This window comes from Dasypus novemcinctus, chromosome 3 (genome assembly GCF_030445035.2).
Source record: "Dasypus novemcinctus isolate mDasNov1 chromosome 3, mDasNov1.1.hap2, whole genome shotgun sequence".
Lineage (NCBI taxonomy): Eukaryota > Metazoa > Chordata > Mammalia > Cingulata > Dasypodidae > Dasypus > Dasypus novemcinctus.
In genome coordinates this window covers 1,261,671-1,276,763 of record NC_080675.1, presented here as the reverse complement: position 1 = coordinate 1,276,763, position 15,093 = coordinate 1,261,671, and the positions used below count along the sequence as shown (strand labels likewise).

The window sequence follows — 15,093 nt, the reverse complement described above, 5'->3', positions numbered from 1 at the left end:
GGGGCAGTGACAGCCTTCCCCCCTGGGCCGGGGGTCGGCGCTCCAGGGAAGGGGTCCCCGCACCCCTGGGGGAGCCCGCAGTCTGGGAGCCCTCGGCCAGGGGCCTCGCTCCGTCTCGGCTCCACCCGCACGCGTCCCGCACGGCCCACCCAGCCGTCCCGCCTCGAGGACCTGCTTCCAAAAAAGGGTGCGTGAGGACGGGGCGCGGCTCTCCTTCCCCAGGGAACGAGGAGGAGCTGCCGGCGGCGAACGGGCCTGCAGAGGCACCTGCGACCAGGCCACGTGAACCGACGTGGCCCCTGAGGACGGAGCGACGCCTGTGGACGAGGGGCAGCCCGGGCCAGGAGCCCAGGGAGGCGCAGCCTGGCGAGGCACGCGGGACCCTCGGCCTCTGAACCCGCGAGACGACGTCCTGCTGCTCGCACGCCCCGTCGCTGCCACCCGGCACGGCGTCGGGCGAGCGAGGCTCCGCGGCGGCAAGCGAGGGGCAGCCCGGCCGGGAGCCCAGGCCAGCGCGCCCATCGGGGCCCGCACAGACGCCGGCCTCTCCGGCCCCCTGCCCTCTCCAGCCGCCCCCAAGACCTTGCCAGGACAATGGCCATCCCAGGCAGTTGCCCTCGGCATGGCTGCGGGCGGCCCCCAGGCTGGGGCTGGCTTCATAAATAAAATTTATCACGATGATTACGGCGCGCCGAGGACGTTTACGGCCTCTTGGAAGTCATGAATAATTTAAGGAACGGGAACAGGCGCGTTTGTCAGCGCGCAATGGGGCCCAGAGGTCCCCATTATCTCCACTGTGGGGGCGCCGGGCCGTCCCGCGCATCAGGCTGGAGCCCGCCGGCGCCCCGAGCCCCCCACGCACTCGTCTTCTGGATCCGGGGCTCTGGAAGGTCTAACCACAGGGGTCCCCACTTCTGCCTGAGGAGGAAGAGCCGGGGGCCCCAAGTCCGCGCGTCCAGCCTGCAACCCCGGGCAGGCCCCAATGGGCGGCGCCGGCAGACTGAAGAGCAGAGCGCAGCTTGTCCACAACGGCACCGAGACGCCGCAAGGCCAGGCCCTGTACCCCGCGCCCAGCTCCAGCTCAGCCCCCTGGACTTGTACGGGGCCCTGGAGAGGGCCCGGAGCCCGGGCTCACCCCCTTGCTTACCTCCAGTGACAGGAGGCTCACTGCCTCCTGCCGCACCTCTGCCCCATGAAGGCGGCGCACCCTGACCCAGGCCCCCTCCCGCTCCTCTCCTGACTTCCCTGCCCAGCCCGCCCCAGCGGCCCCCTCCCCCACCCTGACAAGATGCCCTGCCCGTGCTCCTCCGTGACCCCTCCTGGCCATGCCCTCCCCCGCATCCTGGCTGGCACAGAGCCCCCTCCCCGGGCCCTGCCCCCACGGGCTCCCACCCCCAGCCTCACCCGAGCCGGCTTCACCCACCCATCTCGCCTCGCTGGACCTCGACTTTGGCCGCCCAGGTCCCTCCTCCGGCCCCCGGCCCGAGGCTTCAGGTCACAGGTGGCTTGAGTTTCCGGGGGCCTCGGGGCGGCTGAAAGCAGCTCCCGTCAGGGTTCCGGAGGCGCACACGGGCTCGAGGCCTCAGGGCCGTCCCGCCGCGGGTGCCAGGTGCCGGGGGGCTGCCGAGCGCGGGAAGGCGCAGCCAGCAGCCCGCGACCTGACACCGTGGGACCCCCGCGGCATGAGCCGGCCGGGGCGGTGCTGCCAGGGGCGGAAGGGCCCGGAGCCCCCGCGAGCCCGCCCACTCCCTGCCCTTTCTGGGGCCTCGCAGGCCCAGGACTGCGCAGCTGTGGGTGCTCCAGCCCCCGAGCGGCAGCACCTGAGCACAGAGGGGCCCGGAGTGCGCGAGCAGCCTCGCCGGACGCACGAGCCCGTGGGGCGGGGGGGCTCTGAGCAACCCCCACAGGCCAGGATTGGGGCTCCAAGAGACGAGGCGCTGCGGGGTCAGCGGGCTGGGCAGGGGCAGCGTCCTCCCCCGCAGCGGCACCGGCCCACCGCGCACCACCAGCTCCCCGTGGCCAGGGGCAGGCGCGGTCCCCTCCCCCGTGCTGTCCCCCCACCGCCGACCCCCGAGGCTGCTCCGTCCAGACCGAGGACTCCCCTGAGAGGCCGGCGGGGGAGGCGCACTGGGGGCTCAGCAGAGGGGTGCAGCGCCTGCCTCAGGAATGCTGGTAGAGCACCCGCTGCCCGGCGCAGCCCGCTCTCCCGGCAGGGGTCACCAGGCCAGGAGCTGGCCGGAGGTGGGACAGCGTCCTGGGACCTGGGACGGCTGGGCCCTGGGGCCAGATCCTTCCAGAAGCCGTGCCGCCAGCAGGTCCCCCACCCCGGGCCTCCCCCAGGGCGTGCGCTTGTAAATAAAGTTTTACCTGCTGGCAGCCACGCCCACACGCGTCCTGCGTCCGCCCCGTCCTCCCCGAGCGCGGCCCACGGAGCCTCCCGAGCCGCCTTCCACTCCCCCCTAGAGCGGGGAGGCCACGGGCCGTGGGGCGCAGGCTGACACTGACGTGTGCGCAGAGGGTCCCCGAGGGGCAGGCGCGCCCCAGTCCAGCGCACCCTGGGCGCTGCGGGGTCCTTTCGCCTCACCCAGCGAGAAGCGCCTCCTCTGACGGCGCCCCGAGAGGCAGAGGCCCCACACGCCAAAGGGGGACGGGCCAGGGTCGGAGCCAGTGCCCGCAGCCGCCGCAGGGGCCGCTCGGACCAGGGGGTGCAGGGCTGCCGCGTGCACCGGCCAAGGGGGACGCGGAGGGAGGGGACTGCCGGCAGGCTCCTGCTGTGTGACCTCAGCAAGTTGCTGGGCCTCTCTGAGCTGCCATTTCCTCATCCACAAATGTGGGGCAAAACCAGTCCTGCCACGCAGGGCGGCCGTGAGCGCCAGCCCCTCTGACCCGTGTGCTGTCCCTCCTGCCCGTGGGGGCCAGGGCTCAGCTGGCCTGTCGGGGGCAGCCTCCGCATTTTTCTCCTGGACCCCAGAGGAGAGCCCCGTGGCCTCAGGGCTGCACGCGGGAGAGGCCTGATGGGGTCACCCCTCCTACAGCCCCACGCCACCCGGCCCCACGCCCCCACCCGGCACCCACGCCGTCTGGGACCCACACCCATGCCCGGCCCCCACGCCTGTGCCCAGCCCCAACGCCGCCCGGCACCCACACTGCCCAGCGCCCACGCTGCCCGGCCCCCACGCCGCCCCAGCCCCCACGCCTGTGCCCAGCCCCGACGCCGCCCCAGCCCCCACGCCTGTGCCCAGCCCCGACGCCGCCCGGCACCCACACTGCCCAGCCCCCACGCTGCCCGGCCCCCACACCGCCCCAGCCCCCACGCCCACGCCCAGCCCTGACGCCGCCCGGCACCCACACTGCCCAGCCCCCACGCCACCCGGCACCCACACTGCCCGGCCCCCACGCCGCCCGGCCCGTCCTGCCCCTGAATTCCAGCCTGCGGGTCTCTCCGAGAGCTCCGGAATGCGCTGAACCCGGGTGCTCCTGAGACGCGGCCCGGGAGGACGCCTCGGGCGGGGCAGGGCCGCACAGCGGCCACCCCAGTGTCCACAGGCCCCACGGGCCCTTCCTGGGGGGGTGCTGCTATTTCTGCCTGTGGGGGGGGTGGCGGTAATTATAGCACAGCCGGGCCAGCCGGCTGCAGCCAGCATGACCCGCGGCTCCCCGAGAGGGGGCGGGCAGCACGTCCAGACCCGCGCCCCAGCGCCCACCCTCGAGGGAAGGAGGGGCCCCAGGGGGCCCGGCCAGGGCTTGGAGGAGCTGGACACGGGCGGAGAGGCCGCCGCAGGTGGGCAGGTGGAGGAGGGGCCGGGGCGCAGGGGCGCTGGGGGCAGGGCCGGGCGGGGGCTTCCAGGGCCAACCCGGGCGTCCCGGCAGGCAGGCCCCTGGGGCAGCCCTCTGCACCTCGCGGGGGGCGCTCAGCCACCCCAAGGCCCCCTGGGGTGCAAGGCCACCCTCCCCGCAGGCCGCGTGGGGGGCAGCGGGAATGCAGCCGATTCACCCCCACAACTGGAGGGGGTCTCCACCGCGCCCTGCACCTCCAGACTTCTCCCAACGCAGGAGAGCACCTCCGGGAGCCCCGGTTCTCGGGCCTCGCCCCATCGCAGGGCCGGGGTCGGGCTGAGGTCAGCTGAGTGCAGGGGCACGGGCAGGGGGCAGCGAGGCACTGTCCAATCACCCTGCGCTGTGACGCGGGGTCTCCGCTCCAGGGCCAGGGGCCAGCCGGGCGCCATCGTGCGCCGTCCCCCTGGGGCGCAGCACCCCTGCTCTCTGCAACACCCGCGCGGCTGGCAAGGAGCCTGTTCCCCACGGGACCCGGGCTGAGGGCGGCCGCCAGGTCTCCCAGCTGCTGGGGTCGGGACCCAGGGTCCGCCCGCTGGAGGGTGCCGCCCGGCTCGCGGCGCCCAGGCCGGGGCCTCCCACTCCAGGGCGGGGCTTCTGCGTGGCGCCCCGCCCCGTGCGCGGCAAGGGGGCCCGGGGGTCTTGAGACACACCACGGCCAGGCCAGGGGGCCCTCCCCGAGCTCGCCCTCGCTCCCTCGGGAGGCGCGCCGTGACTGGGGAGGGCCAGGCACCCCTGCGCCCCCCAGCTGCGCGCTGCCCCCTCCTGCGCCCCTCTTCCTTCCACCTGCGGCCGCGCCCTCAGGAGCTGGGGGGGGGGCCGGAGGGGTGCAGGGAGGAGGTCCAAGTGCCAGGCGCCCCGGGACAGCGAGGCCGCCAGCGTTGTAATGGAAACCTGCGGGCGCTGCCAGGGCGCACGCCTCCCGCCCGCCCGCAGCGCCCTGGCCCGTCACAGCGATGAAGGGGCCCGCGCAGCGGGGAGCACAGCCCCGAAGGAGCGGAGGCCAGGTGGGCCGGCAGTGGTGCGAGGCGTGTGCAAGGGGTGTGCGAGCAGGTGTGCGAGCGGGTGTGCGTGTCTGCGTGAGAGTAGGAGGGAGTGGACGTGTTGAGTCTGTATCATCTGTGTGTGAATCAGCATGTGTGTGTGAGCGCGTGTGAGAGCGTGTGAGCTGTGGGGAGGGAGGCCCTGGGGGCGCCCGTGGCTGGGGACAGGCCCCTGGGGCTCCCGCCCTGGGGGGCTTGGCCTCGCCTGCAGAGCAGGGGCTGCCGCTGGACAGCGGGGCCGCCTGGGCGGGGGCAGCTGTGCCCCTCACTCCCCGGGTCCCACGTGCACAGGGGCCCGTGCAGGGAGCAGGAGGGGTGCGGGCCCAGGGCAGCCCGGAGTGGTGGGAGCCCCCCGTTAGAGGCGGAGGAGCCACTCCCCCAGGCCAGGCGGGAGCTGCACCCCACCCCTGCTGGGGGCTCTGGGGGCTCTCAGGGGCTGCCGGCCCGGGGACTGGGGGAAGCGGAGGCAGGTCAGCTGTGATGGCTGCAAGTGACCGGCTGGTGGGTACGGGGCGGGGGCGCGGGCGGGAGGCGTCAGCCCAGGGCAGGCCAGGCGGCACTGTCGAGCCCACGTGGGGGTCCCCTGGAGGCGGCCTGGGGGAGCTGGGACGGGGTGGGGGGCCCGCCTCTGACGTCTGCCCCAGACCTAGGACCCCAGGGAGGGTCTCCTGCAGGTGACCTTGGCAGTGGGTCCTAGGCTGGGGCCCCCCCGGGTGGCCCCGCCCCTCTCAGCCTCGGTCTCCCCATCCGCGAGGGGGGAGTCTGAGAAGTCCCCGCCAGTGCGAGGCGACCCCTTGGTGTCTCCCAGAGCAGAGGGTGGCCCCCGCCCAGATGGCGGCTCCCCCAGGCGGGAGGGGGCGGCGGGCGCTGCCGTGACACTGCACAGGCCCCTGCCTGGCACCCGAGCTATTTTCCATCCTTTATCGCCATCTGTCACGCGCCGGCCCTGAGTCCAGCATCCTCTCCTTACACGCGTCTCTGCCAGGGCCCCCACCCCGGCACTGAGAGCTGCCCTCCCCACCCCCCCCAGGAAGGCAGCCGGCCCCTCCCCCCGGCAGTGGGCAGCCGAGGTCGGGAGGTCCCGGGCCGAAGGAGGACAGAGCCCAGGCGGCCCCTAGGGTGGCAGGCCCCCAGGACCTCCTGCTGGGCACACGGGGCCGCCGCCCACCTCCCCGACGCGCAGAGGCCCACCTGGCCCCTGTGTGCTAAGAGCCGCCACCGAGGTGGCCGAGCGGGCAGGCGGCTCCCCGCCCCGGGCCCGCCGTCACCCACTGGCCGCCGGTAAACAGAGGCCAGGGCGCTGCCCAGGGCCGTCCCGCTGCACCTGCGGCCGGGGGCGCCGCCGTGAGGGAGGAGAGGGGCCAGCACACGCACACGTACACAGGTGAGCAGCCACACTCACGTGTGCTCGCACAAGCACACAGTTGAATGTATGCACATGGGCACATCAGGGCTCACATGTGCGCACACACATACGTGCACACTCACATGGGTGAACACACATGCACACAGGCCTCACACTTACACATGTGCACACACGCAAACAGGTGGGGACTCACATGCACACACAAAGGCACACACAGGACATCACGCTACATGCACACAGACACGTACTTCCACAGACACACATGTGTGTTCACACTCACACCCGCACACTCTCAGACACACACTCACATATGCATGTGCACACACAGGCACGTGGACGCCTGCACGCTCACACACATACACATACGTGCATATTCCTGCTCATATATGTAAACACGCCCATGTGCACACTCTACCCACTCGTGTGCTCGCATCACACAGTTGAGAGCAGGCTGGAGGGGCCAGCCCCGGCCATCGGCCCTGCAACCTGTCAGGGACGGGGGGCCGCTGTCTCCCCAGGAGATGCGAGTCTGCGTTCTAAGACCCCTGGGTGGCCCGGCCCCGCCGAGGCCCCGTGCACCATGGGAGCAGGCGGATGGACAGGGCTCCCGCCACCCTGGACCTGTTTCCTCCCAGAGAGTGGGCGTCCAGCCCGGAACTGCCCAGCATGTGGAAGGGCACAGGTCCTCCCCCAGGACAGCGCTGGCAGTGCTCAGGGCCACGTGGGGGACACAGGGACATGCAGGGGACACAGGAGCTCAGGGGATGCTGGGGACACAGGTGCTCAGGGGACACACAAGTATCACTCAGGTGGCACATGGGACACAGGGACAGAGGGACACAGGGCACTCGGCACACGGGGACACGGGAGCTCAGGCACACGGGGGCACAGAAACGGGACATTCGGGGACACATGGGGCACTCAGGTGGCACTCCGGCAGGGCACAGGTGGCGCTCAGGTATCACACAGGTGGCTCACAGGTGGTACTTGGGGCGGTGCGGGAGCCTGCCTGCCGCCCCCCTGCACCGCCCCAAGGCCGCCGTGCCCCATCCGTGTAGCCGCGAGGCTGAGAGCGGCCGGCGTTGCCCACGCGACAAACGGGCAAACGGAGGCTTCGGGCTCGGTCAGGAGGGTCCAGAGTTCTCCTTAGACGCTGGAGGAGGGGGCTCCTGGGCCTGCGGGGTCTCCAGAGAGAGGGGCCCGAGGGCGCTGGGGGCCGGGGGGGCAGCTCTGGAAGCTTGCGGGGGCGGCAGGACGGGGCGTTTGCGACGCCCCCACCCTCGGCCCAGCCCCTCAGCAGGGCTCGCTCCCTGGGGGTCTCTCCTCCCCCCTGGCCCCTCATCGAGCATGTCCCTGTCTGCGCCTGGACGGCCCAGCGGGGGCCCCTCAGGGCCACATGGCACCTCTGCCCCCAGCGTGTCCCTCAGCCCCAGGGAGGCCCAGGGAGGCCCAGGAAGGCCTGGGGGGGGTGGCCAGGAAGGCCTGGGGGGGGCAGCCAGGAAGGCCTGGGGGGCCGGTGCCGCTCCAGCAGGACGGGAGGTTTGGGTCCTGGCAGTGGAGGGGGAGGTGGAGGCCGAGGAGCACCCACGGGGTGTGAGGAGAAAGGCCGCCCCAAGTCCCGGCAGGGGCTACTGGCGGGCAGTGCCCCTGAGCCGCACGGGGGCAGGCTGGGGCGCCCGGTCGTACAACCTGAGCAGCGCGGCCCAGGACTCAGGGGAGTCCGAAGGCAGGAGGCCCCAGGAGAGCCCCCTCCTGTCCCCAGGGAGGGCAGTGGAAGGGCGCGTGGGCTACGCGGCCGTTTCGGGGCGCGGCCACTGCGGAAGGCGCTCCATCTCGGCTCGAAGCCCAGGGGGCACCGGCCGGGGGCTCGGAGGCCTCCCCGACCACATGGCCCGAGAGGAGCCCCTGCCCCCGAGGGCTGCCCCGGGCCAGGCAGTGCCCCTCTGCCCCCTCCACCAGGCCTGCTCCCCCAGCCCCCGGCTGAGCCGCCACGGAGAGACCCGCCAGCCCCAGGAGGCCGTGGGGGGCTCCGCTGCACCCCAACCCCAACCCCCTCCCGGCCAGCCACGCTACGGAGCCATCCGGGTGGAAACTGAGTCACAGAATGTCCCGGAATCCACGGGCTGCCCGGGCCCCCCAGGGCGCTGCCCAGCACTCCAGAGGTGGCGATGCCCCGGGGGCCTCCTCGCCGGCCCTGCGGCTCCCCAGGGCACAGGGGTGACTGTGGCCCCAGGGGCAGCCCCCCCGGGCCCTGGCGGTGCCCCCGCCTCCCTCCCGCCCCTTGTAACCCTATCTGCAGTAAAATCCTTGGCACCGCGACGGGAGGAACCTGCCGCCGACATCCCCAGCCCGTCCCCACGTCCGCGCAGACGTCACCCACGGGCGCTGCTCGCATGGGGTGCTTACGCCGCGGGCCGGGCGGGCCCAGCAGCCGCCCTGGAGGGGGCTAGGTGGCCCACCCACCCCCGCCCCGCCCCTGCAGCCCTGAGCCGCGGCCCCTCGGGCAGCCGCCGCCCTTTTGGGGTGTCCCTGGAGGAGCGAGGCTGGCTCCCCCCCAAGCGCCACCCTCGGGGTGAGGGGCCTTGGGGTGTGGACGGAAGCGAAAGGAGGCTCCTGTGGAATGCTGAGGACCCAGGCAGGGGCCCCCAAAGCCCCTGGCGTGGGGCGCAGGGGTCAGGGCGAGCCCAGGGCGGTGTGTTCCCCTGCACCCGCCCCCCCAGACACCCAGCCCGCCACCCAGCCCCCTGGGGACCCCGAAGGCCCAGCCGGGCAGTGCCCGCAGCTCCGGGCCCAGGAGGCGCCTCTCCGGCCCCCTGTCCCCACCACCCCCAGCGCCCTGGGAGGACTGGGGGGGGTTGTGCCAACCAGGACTGGGGGGTCTCAAGAGCCACGGACCCATGAAGGAGGTGACAGGCAGGGCTGGGGGGGACACGTGGCCTCCTGGGGCCTCCTGGCAACCGCAAATTGAAGCAGCCAGGTAGCATTTCACACCTTCAGTGAGCAAGACAAAGCTAGGCAGGAGAGAGGAGGGGGAGACGGGGGAGGGGAGGGGGAGAGGGAGAGGGAAGGAAAAAGAGATAGGAGGGGGAGGGGGAGGGGAGAGAGGAGGGCAGAGGAAGAGGGAGGGGGTGGGGACGGGGAGAGGGAGAGGGGAAGAAGGGGAGAGGAGGAGGGATGGGAGGAGGGGTAGGGGACAGGGGGAGGAGGAGGAGAGAGAAAGGCAGAGGGAGGGGGAAGGGGACAGGGAGAGGGGGAGGAGAGAGAAAGGCAGAGGGAGGGGGAAGGGGACAGGGAGAGGGGGAGGAGGAGGGAAAGGGGGAGGAGGAGGGGAGGGGGGAGGAGTGAAGGGAGGGGGAGGCCAGGGCCCCGGGAGCCCACGTGTCCCCTCCTGCCACGTGCCAGGCCTGTCGTGGTGCCCCCCACCTGACTGGGCACAGCCCCCCGTTCCTGCGGAAGCAGAGTTTGCGGGCGCCTCAGCCGTGCTCAGGACACCGCCCGCGGGGGGCACGGAGCTCAGGCCCCCGCAGGCCCCCGGGCAGCGGGCCAGCTGCGCGCCCCAGGAGTGTCCCGCGTGCAGAGCCGCCCACCCCGGCTGGGGCGGGTTTTAGGGCACAGCGTGGCCAGCCTGGGGCTCCCGGGAAGGGGGAAGGAAAAGGCTTTGTCCTCCTGCGCCCCCAAACCAGCTCGGCTCCCCTCAGGCCATGTGGGGTGAATGAGGACGGCGGCCCCCACCCCGAGCCCCGACTCCTCGCCACAGACGCAGCCACGGGCCAGGAAGGAGAAGGAGGGCCCCGGAGGCGCCCCCGGCCCGGGGAGGGTAAGGCTGCCAGGAGACGGGTCCTGCGTCGGAGCGGGGCTCCCGGGGGCGGGGGGCTCCCGGGGGCGGGGGACTCCCGTGGGCGGGGGGCTCCCGGGGAGGGACTTCCAAGGGACCGGGCTCCCAGGGGGGGCTCCACGGAGCAGGCGGGGCTCCCGTGGGTGGGCGGGGCTCCTGGGGGTTCCAGAGGGGAGGGGCTCCCAGTGGGGGGGATCCCAGGGGAGGGGTCCAGGAGCTGGGGGGCGCGGGCTGGGGGGGCGGAGGCCGCTGAGCGGGCAGCAGGAGCCCAGGTGCCTGGGGCCGAGCCCCCGCCCGCCGAGCCCCTGCCCGCGAGCCTCCGGAAGGCAGCATCTGCAGGGGAGCGGGGGTCTGGCTTGCGGCGCAGCCTGGGAGTCCACGGAGGGCAGGTGGGCCAGGCCTGGGGGCACCGGAGGGGGCCAGGCAGGAGGCGGGGGAGGTGGGAGCCATGGCGGGTCCTGGAGCAGGGCAGTGCCAAGGCCGGGGCTCTGCAGCCCGGGATGCAGGGTGCGCAGGGGGCGTCCCCGGGCCGCCACGATGCAGCCGCGGTCCAGATCGAGGGGGCCGCGTGGGGTGAAGGGGGGGCGGGAGAAGCAGTGCACGGGGAGCAGCAGCGAGGCCCTCCCCCCTGCTCAAGTGGGGTCCCAGCAGGCAGGGGCAGCTTCAGAGGCCGCTGGGGCAGGCACAGGCACAGCAGGTGCTGGGTGCAGGGGGTCCTGGGGACGGGGGGTCCTGGGTGCATGCGGGGTCCTGGGGATGGGGGGTCCTGTGTGCATGGGGGTTCCTGGGTCACGGGGGGTTCCTGGGTCACGGGGGGGGTCCTGGGGCATGGGGGAGTCCTGGGTGCATAGGGGTTCCTGGGTCACGGGGGGGTCCTAGGGCATGGGGGGGTCGTGGGTGCATGGGGGGGTCCTGGGGCACGGGGGGGTCCTGGGGCACAGGGGTTCCTGGGGCACAGGGGGTCCTGGGTGCACAGAGTGGGGAGATATGTTCTGGGTGGACAGAGCGGGGAGGTGGGTCCTGGGCCTGCTGGGAGGCAGGGGGTGTCCAACACCTGCCGGGCGCTGTCCACCTGCCGGGCACCGTCCTCCCGCCGTGCAGCCTGGTGGCGCCCGAGGGAGAAGGAGCGCCGAGCTCCTGGGGCCGGGGCCAGCGGCCGGCACCACAGCCCAGGCCTCCTCACTGCCCGGGCACGAGCTCCCGAGCCAGGGGCGCCCATCCCCCATCCCCAGACCAGCCCTGCCCGCCGGCTCCCCGCCCCCTCCCCTGCCCTCGCCCCGTGGCCCCCTTGGCGTCTGAGGCAGAGAAGAAAGGGCAGTGGGGCAGGTGCGCCCTCCGGGAGGAGCGGCACCGGGGCCTCCTGCCCTGCTCTCGGGCCCACCTGGCAGCCCCCAGACCCCGGCCCTGCGCCCGGCGTGCCCCGTGGGCGCTGCTGGGTGCCCGGGCCCGGCCTCCCCGCCCGGCGCCCCTGCTGAGACCGCGCCCGCAGCCCGGGCGGCGCAGCTGACGTGAAGCCTCCGCCGGCGCCCGTGACATTTGAGCCGCCGTCACCGTCTGCGGTGGTTTATGACTCCGAATACGGCACAGGAGCCGCGGGCATGGTGCAGGGCGCGGCCCGGGCGGGGGGGAGGCAGCGGGGCCGCGCGAGGCCGGGGGGCTCTGGGTGGGGGAGCAGGTGTGCGGGGCGTCGGGGGCCCTCACGCTGCCTCTGCCGCCCGCCCCCAGGACGGGGGCAGCAGGCGCCCCCCCTCGATCCTGAGACGGAGCCGGCCGGGGGGCCGCAGGGCCGAGCCGCGGGGGAGCAGGCGGCGCGTGCGGTTCCAGGAGCCCCTGGAGGCGGCTGTCCACTGTAAGGGGCGCCCCTGGGGGCCGGGGTGGGGTGCCGTCGGGAGAGGCCCCAGCTGCCTGCCCGCCCTGAGCAGGCGAGAGCCCCGACCCCGGCCCGCGGCCCCTGGACAGTCGCAGAGCCGCCGCGCCGGGCAGGGACACGTCCGCGTGCCCACTCCCCTGAAGCCCCCTCCGCTGCGCATCCATCTCTCAGGTGCCCGTGTCGCCCAGTCCGGGGCCCCCAGAGGCACCGCCAGCCCTCCCTGCCCCTCCCCCCTTCCCTTGGGGCTCAGCCCCGTATGTGTCATCCAGGCTGCGTAACAAAAGCTGCACAAACTTTGTAGCCTCAAGCAACGTGCATTTATTATCTCAAGTTCCAAGGCACAGCTCAACCTGCTCAGGCAGCAATCCTCTGAGGCCCAGGGGTCCTTTTCCAAAACTTCCCAGAGTTGTAGAAGAATGAGTTTCCCGGTAGCTGTAAAATCTGCAGGAGCGGCTCTTTCAGGGCCAGCAGCAGAACCTCTCTGAGCTCGAGATCATCTTTTGAGGGTTTGTCTGATTAGATCAGGCCCACCTAAGAGCCTCTCCCTTTGGATGAACTTAAAATCAACTAACTAGGGTCTTAGTCACATCTGTGCCATATTCCGTTGGTCAGAAGGAAGGCACAGGTGCCAGCCACGCTCACGGGGAGGCAGGGCCATCAGCGGGCAGAGTCACAGGACCATCTCAGAAACCCCGTCACAGCCCCCAGGAAAGGGGCTCCCTCCGCCCCTGCTTCCGCCAGGAGGATCACTCCCTGCCCGGCCCGCTGCTTGGCCCGCACTGGCTCCCAGCACCGCCAGCATCGCCCGGTGGCCCTGCCGCGCCCCCCCACCCAGCGGCCGGGCACTGGCCCTGCCCACCCCAGCTGCACCCAGCTCCCGGGGCCGCCCGCACCCCGGGTTCCCAGCCGAGCCCTGGCCTCTCCGCTGCCCGGGAAGCAGGTGTGCGGGGGCGTGGGGGCAGGAGGCCCCCGCCCCCCGCTGGAGCCCCCTCTCCACTCTCCTTCCCAGACATCGCCCGCAGGGAGGCGCCCCCCACCCTCAGAGGTAAGCCCCAGCCTCCCGCTCCCCGGCAGTACCGCCACGGCCCGGACCACCGACCCCCCCCACCCTCACCCCGTGTGCCCCCGCCTCTGCTTGGCTGCCCTGACAGGGTCCCCCTATCCTGGGCCCCCCAGGGACCCCCGCCCCACCCCCGCTGCCCACAGGGCTCCGAGGGGGCCTGGCCCGGCGGCCGGGACGGCCCCGCCGTGGGGTGGGTCCCCGCCCTGACCCGCCGCCCCGGCCCCCAGCGCCCGTCCGGCCCGCGCCCCGCGGCGCCCTGCGGCTCTGCGCCTGCGTCCTGCTGGCCCTGGCGCTGGGCCTGTGCTGCAGCCGCGCCGAGCCGGTGGCGCTGGCCCTGGAGGAGCTCCGCGCCCGGCTGCGCGCCCTCGCCCTGCACCTGCGCCGCGCGGCCCTCGCCTGCTGGCACCGCCTCCGGCCGCACTGACGCGCAAAGGTCAGGCCCGGCGAGCCCCAGGGCGGGGTGAGGGCCCAGGGCAGCACCACTTGGCGGGACCCGGGGAGGACGGGGGCAGCGGCTGCGGCGGGCGCACGGAGAGGGCGCCCCGTGGTGGAGACCGGGCGCCGGCCCCCACTCCACCCACAGACCCCCGCTGCTCCACAGAGGGGCCGCCGAGAGGTCTCCCTGGAGAAAGGATTCCGCCACCGGAAGTCAGGGACCCCGCGCTCCAGCTGCTCGTCCCTGGGGCCAGGCCGGCTCTCGCCCTGGAAGCGCTTAGGGACGGGATCCCCGCCCCGCGCCCGAGGGATGCTTCGGGGAACGTGACTCCGGCTTCTTTGGGACTCGGGGTCCGGGGCCTCAGGGACCCCGAGGCGGGGGGCACCCCCCGGGGCTGCACGGGCCCTCGAGGCCCCTCCTGAGGCACACGGGGGCCCCGCATCCCCACCCCGGGCCCCCCGCGCCCACTCCCACCCCCTCGCTCAGCAGGGGGCCTCGAGGACGGCTGGGGGGGCGCGGCGAGGGAGGAACAGCGAGGGCTGAGCCCAGACCCCCGGCCCCTCAGGGCCACCGCCCCTGGCCGCCCGGCTCTGCTGGGGGCCGGGGGGCCGCGCTGGGGCCCCAGGCAGCTCCGCGCGGGCTGCAGCCCCTGAGGCCTCTGCAGCTCGGCCGGGGGGCCCGGGGGGGGGGGCAGCCTCGCCGGAGGGGAGCCGGGAGCTGGTCCTGCACCCGGCCCTGGTGGGCACCTGGGGAGGGGGCTGGCAGCGGGAGCGTGGCGTCCTCAGCGCCTGCCCCGCCCCGGTGGGCGGGAGAAGCCGGGGCTCTGCTAAAGCACCGTGGCTCCCCCAGGCTCGGCGCTGCCCTGGGCACGGAGCAGCCGGCACCCCCGGAGGCCCCGCCCCGCCGTCGTGGCCCCCTGGGCTTTGCGGTGACGACCGACCCGGCGTGAAGATGGAGAGGTGCCGACACCGAAGACAAGAAGCCAATTTCTGCTTCCTAGTGTGCAATTATTTTGTAATCTTAAAATAAAAGTGGCTCATGCAGTTGAGCTCCCGCCTCCCATATGGGAGGTCCTGGGTTCAGTTCCTGGTGCCTCCTAAAAACACTATCAAATAAGCAGAACAAACCAAAAAACCAACTCAGGGGGGAGCGGATTTGGCTCAACTGATAAAGCATCCTCCTACCACATGGGAGGTCCAGGGTTCAAACCCCGGGCCTCCCGACCTGTGATGAGCTGACCCATGCGCAGTGCTGATGTGCACAAGGAGTGCCGTGCCACGCAGGGGTGTCCCCCATGTAGGGGAGCCCCATGTGCAAGGAGCGCACCCATAAGGAGAGCCGCCCAGCACAAAAGAGAGTGCAGCCTGCCCAGGAATGGAGCCGCACACATGGAGAGCTGACACAGCAAGATGACACAACAACAAGAAACACAGATTCCCGGTGCTACTGACAAGAATATAAGTGGACACAGAGGAGCACACAGTGAATGGACTCAGAGAACAGACAATGGGGGGGAGCAGGGAGGGGAGAGAAATAAATTAAAAAATAAATCTTTTTTTAAAAAACTCAAGGAAGCCGATGTGGCTCAGTGGTTGAGCGCCAGCTTCCCATATACAAGGTCCTAGATTCAATACCTGGCCCCTGGT

The 15,093-nt window shown here is 72.6% G+C and overlaps 1 protein-coding gene across 2 annotated transcripts; it reads left to right on the top strand.

Annotated features, from left to right (window-relative positions):
• The first annotated feature begins 3,632 nt into the window (after positions 1–3,632).
• C3H14orf180 (chromosome 3 C14orf180 homolog) lies at positions 3,633–15,002 on the top strand. Of its 2 annotated transcripts, none has more exons than XM_058290972.1 (6): positions 3,633–3,781; positions 9,942–10,060; positions 11,804–11,927; positions 12,958–12,993; positions 13,239–13,444; positions 14,297–15,002. In XM_058290972.1, the coding sequence occupies exons 2-5, from the start codon at positions 9,956–9,958 to the stop codon at positions 13,433–13,435; spliced, it is 462 nt and encodes a 153-aa protein (XP_058146955.1). In that variant the 5' UTR covers positions 3,633–3,781; positions 9,942–9,955; the 3' UTR covers positions 13,436–13,444; positions 14,297–15,002. The 2 variants fall into 2 exon arrangements, with proteins under 2 accessions (XP_058146955.1, XP_058146946.1); XM_058290963.2 differs by lacking the exon at positions 3,633–3,781 and adding an exon at positions 4,398–4,841.
• Positions 15,003–15,093: the final 91 nt, after the last annotated feature.

What these genes read in the sequence shown, in the direction of transcription:
- C3H14orf180 (XM_058290972.1), top strand. Translation starts at nt 9,956, where the DNA reads ATGAGGACGGCGGCCCCCACCCCGAGCCCCGACTCCTCGCCACAGACG. An exon ending in CCTGGAGGCGGCTGTCCACT is followed by an intron (nt 11,928 to 12,957) that starts GTAAGGGGCGCC and finishes TCTCCTTCCCAG; the next exon opens with ACATCGCCCGCAGGGAGGCG. An exon ending in GGCGCCCCCCACCCTCAGAG is followed by an intron (nt 12,994 to 13,238) that starts GTAAGCCCCAGC and finishes CCCGGCCCCCAG; the next exon opens with CGCCCGTCCGGCCCGCGCCC.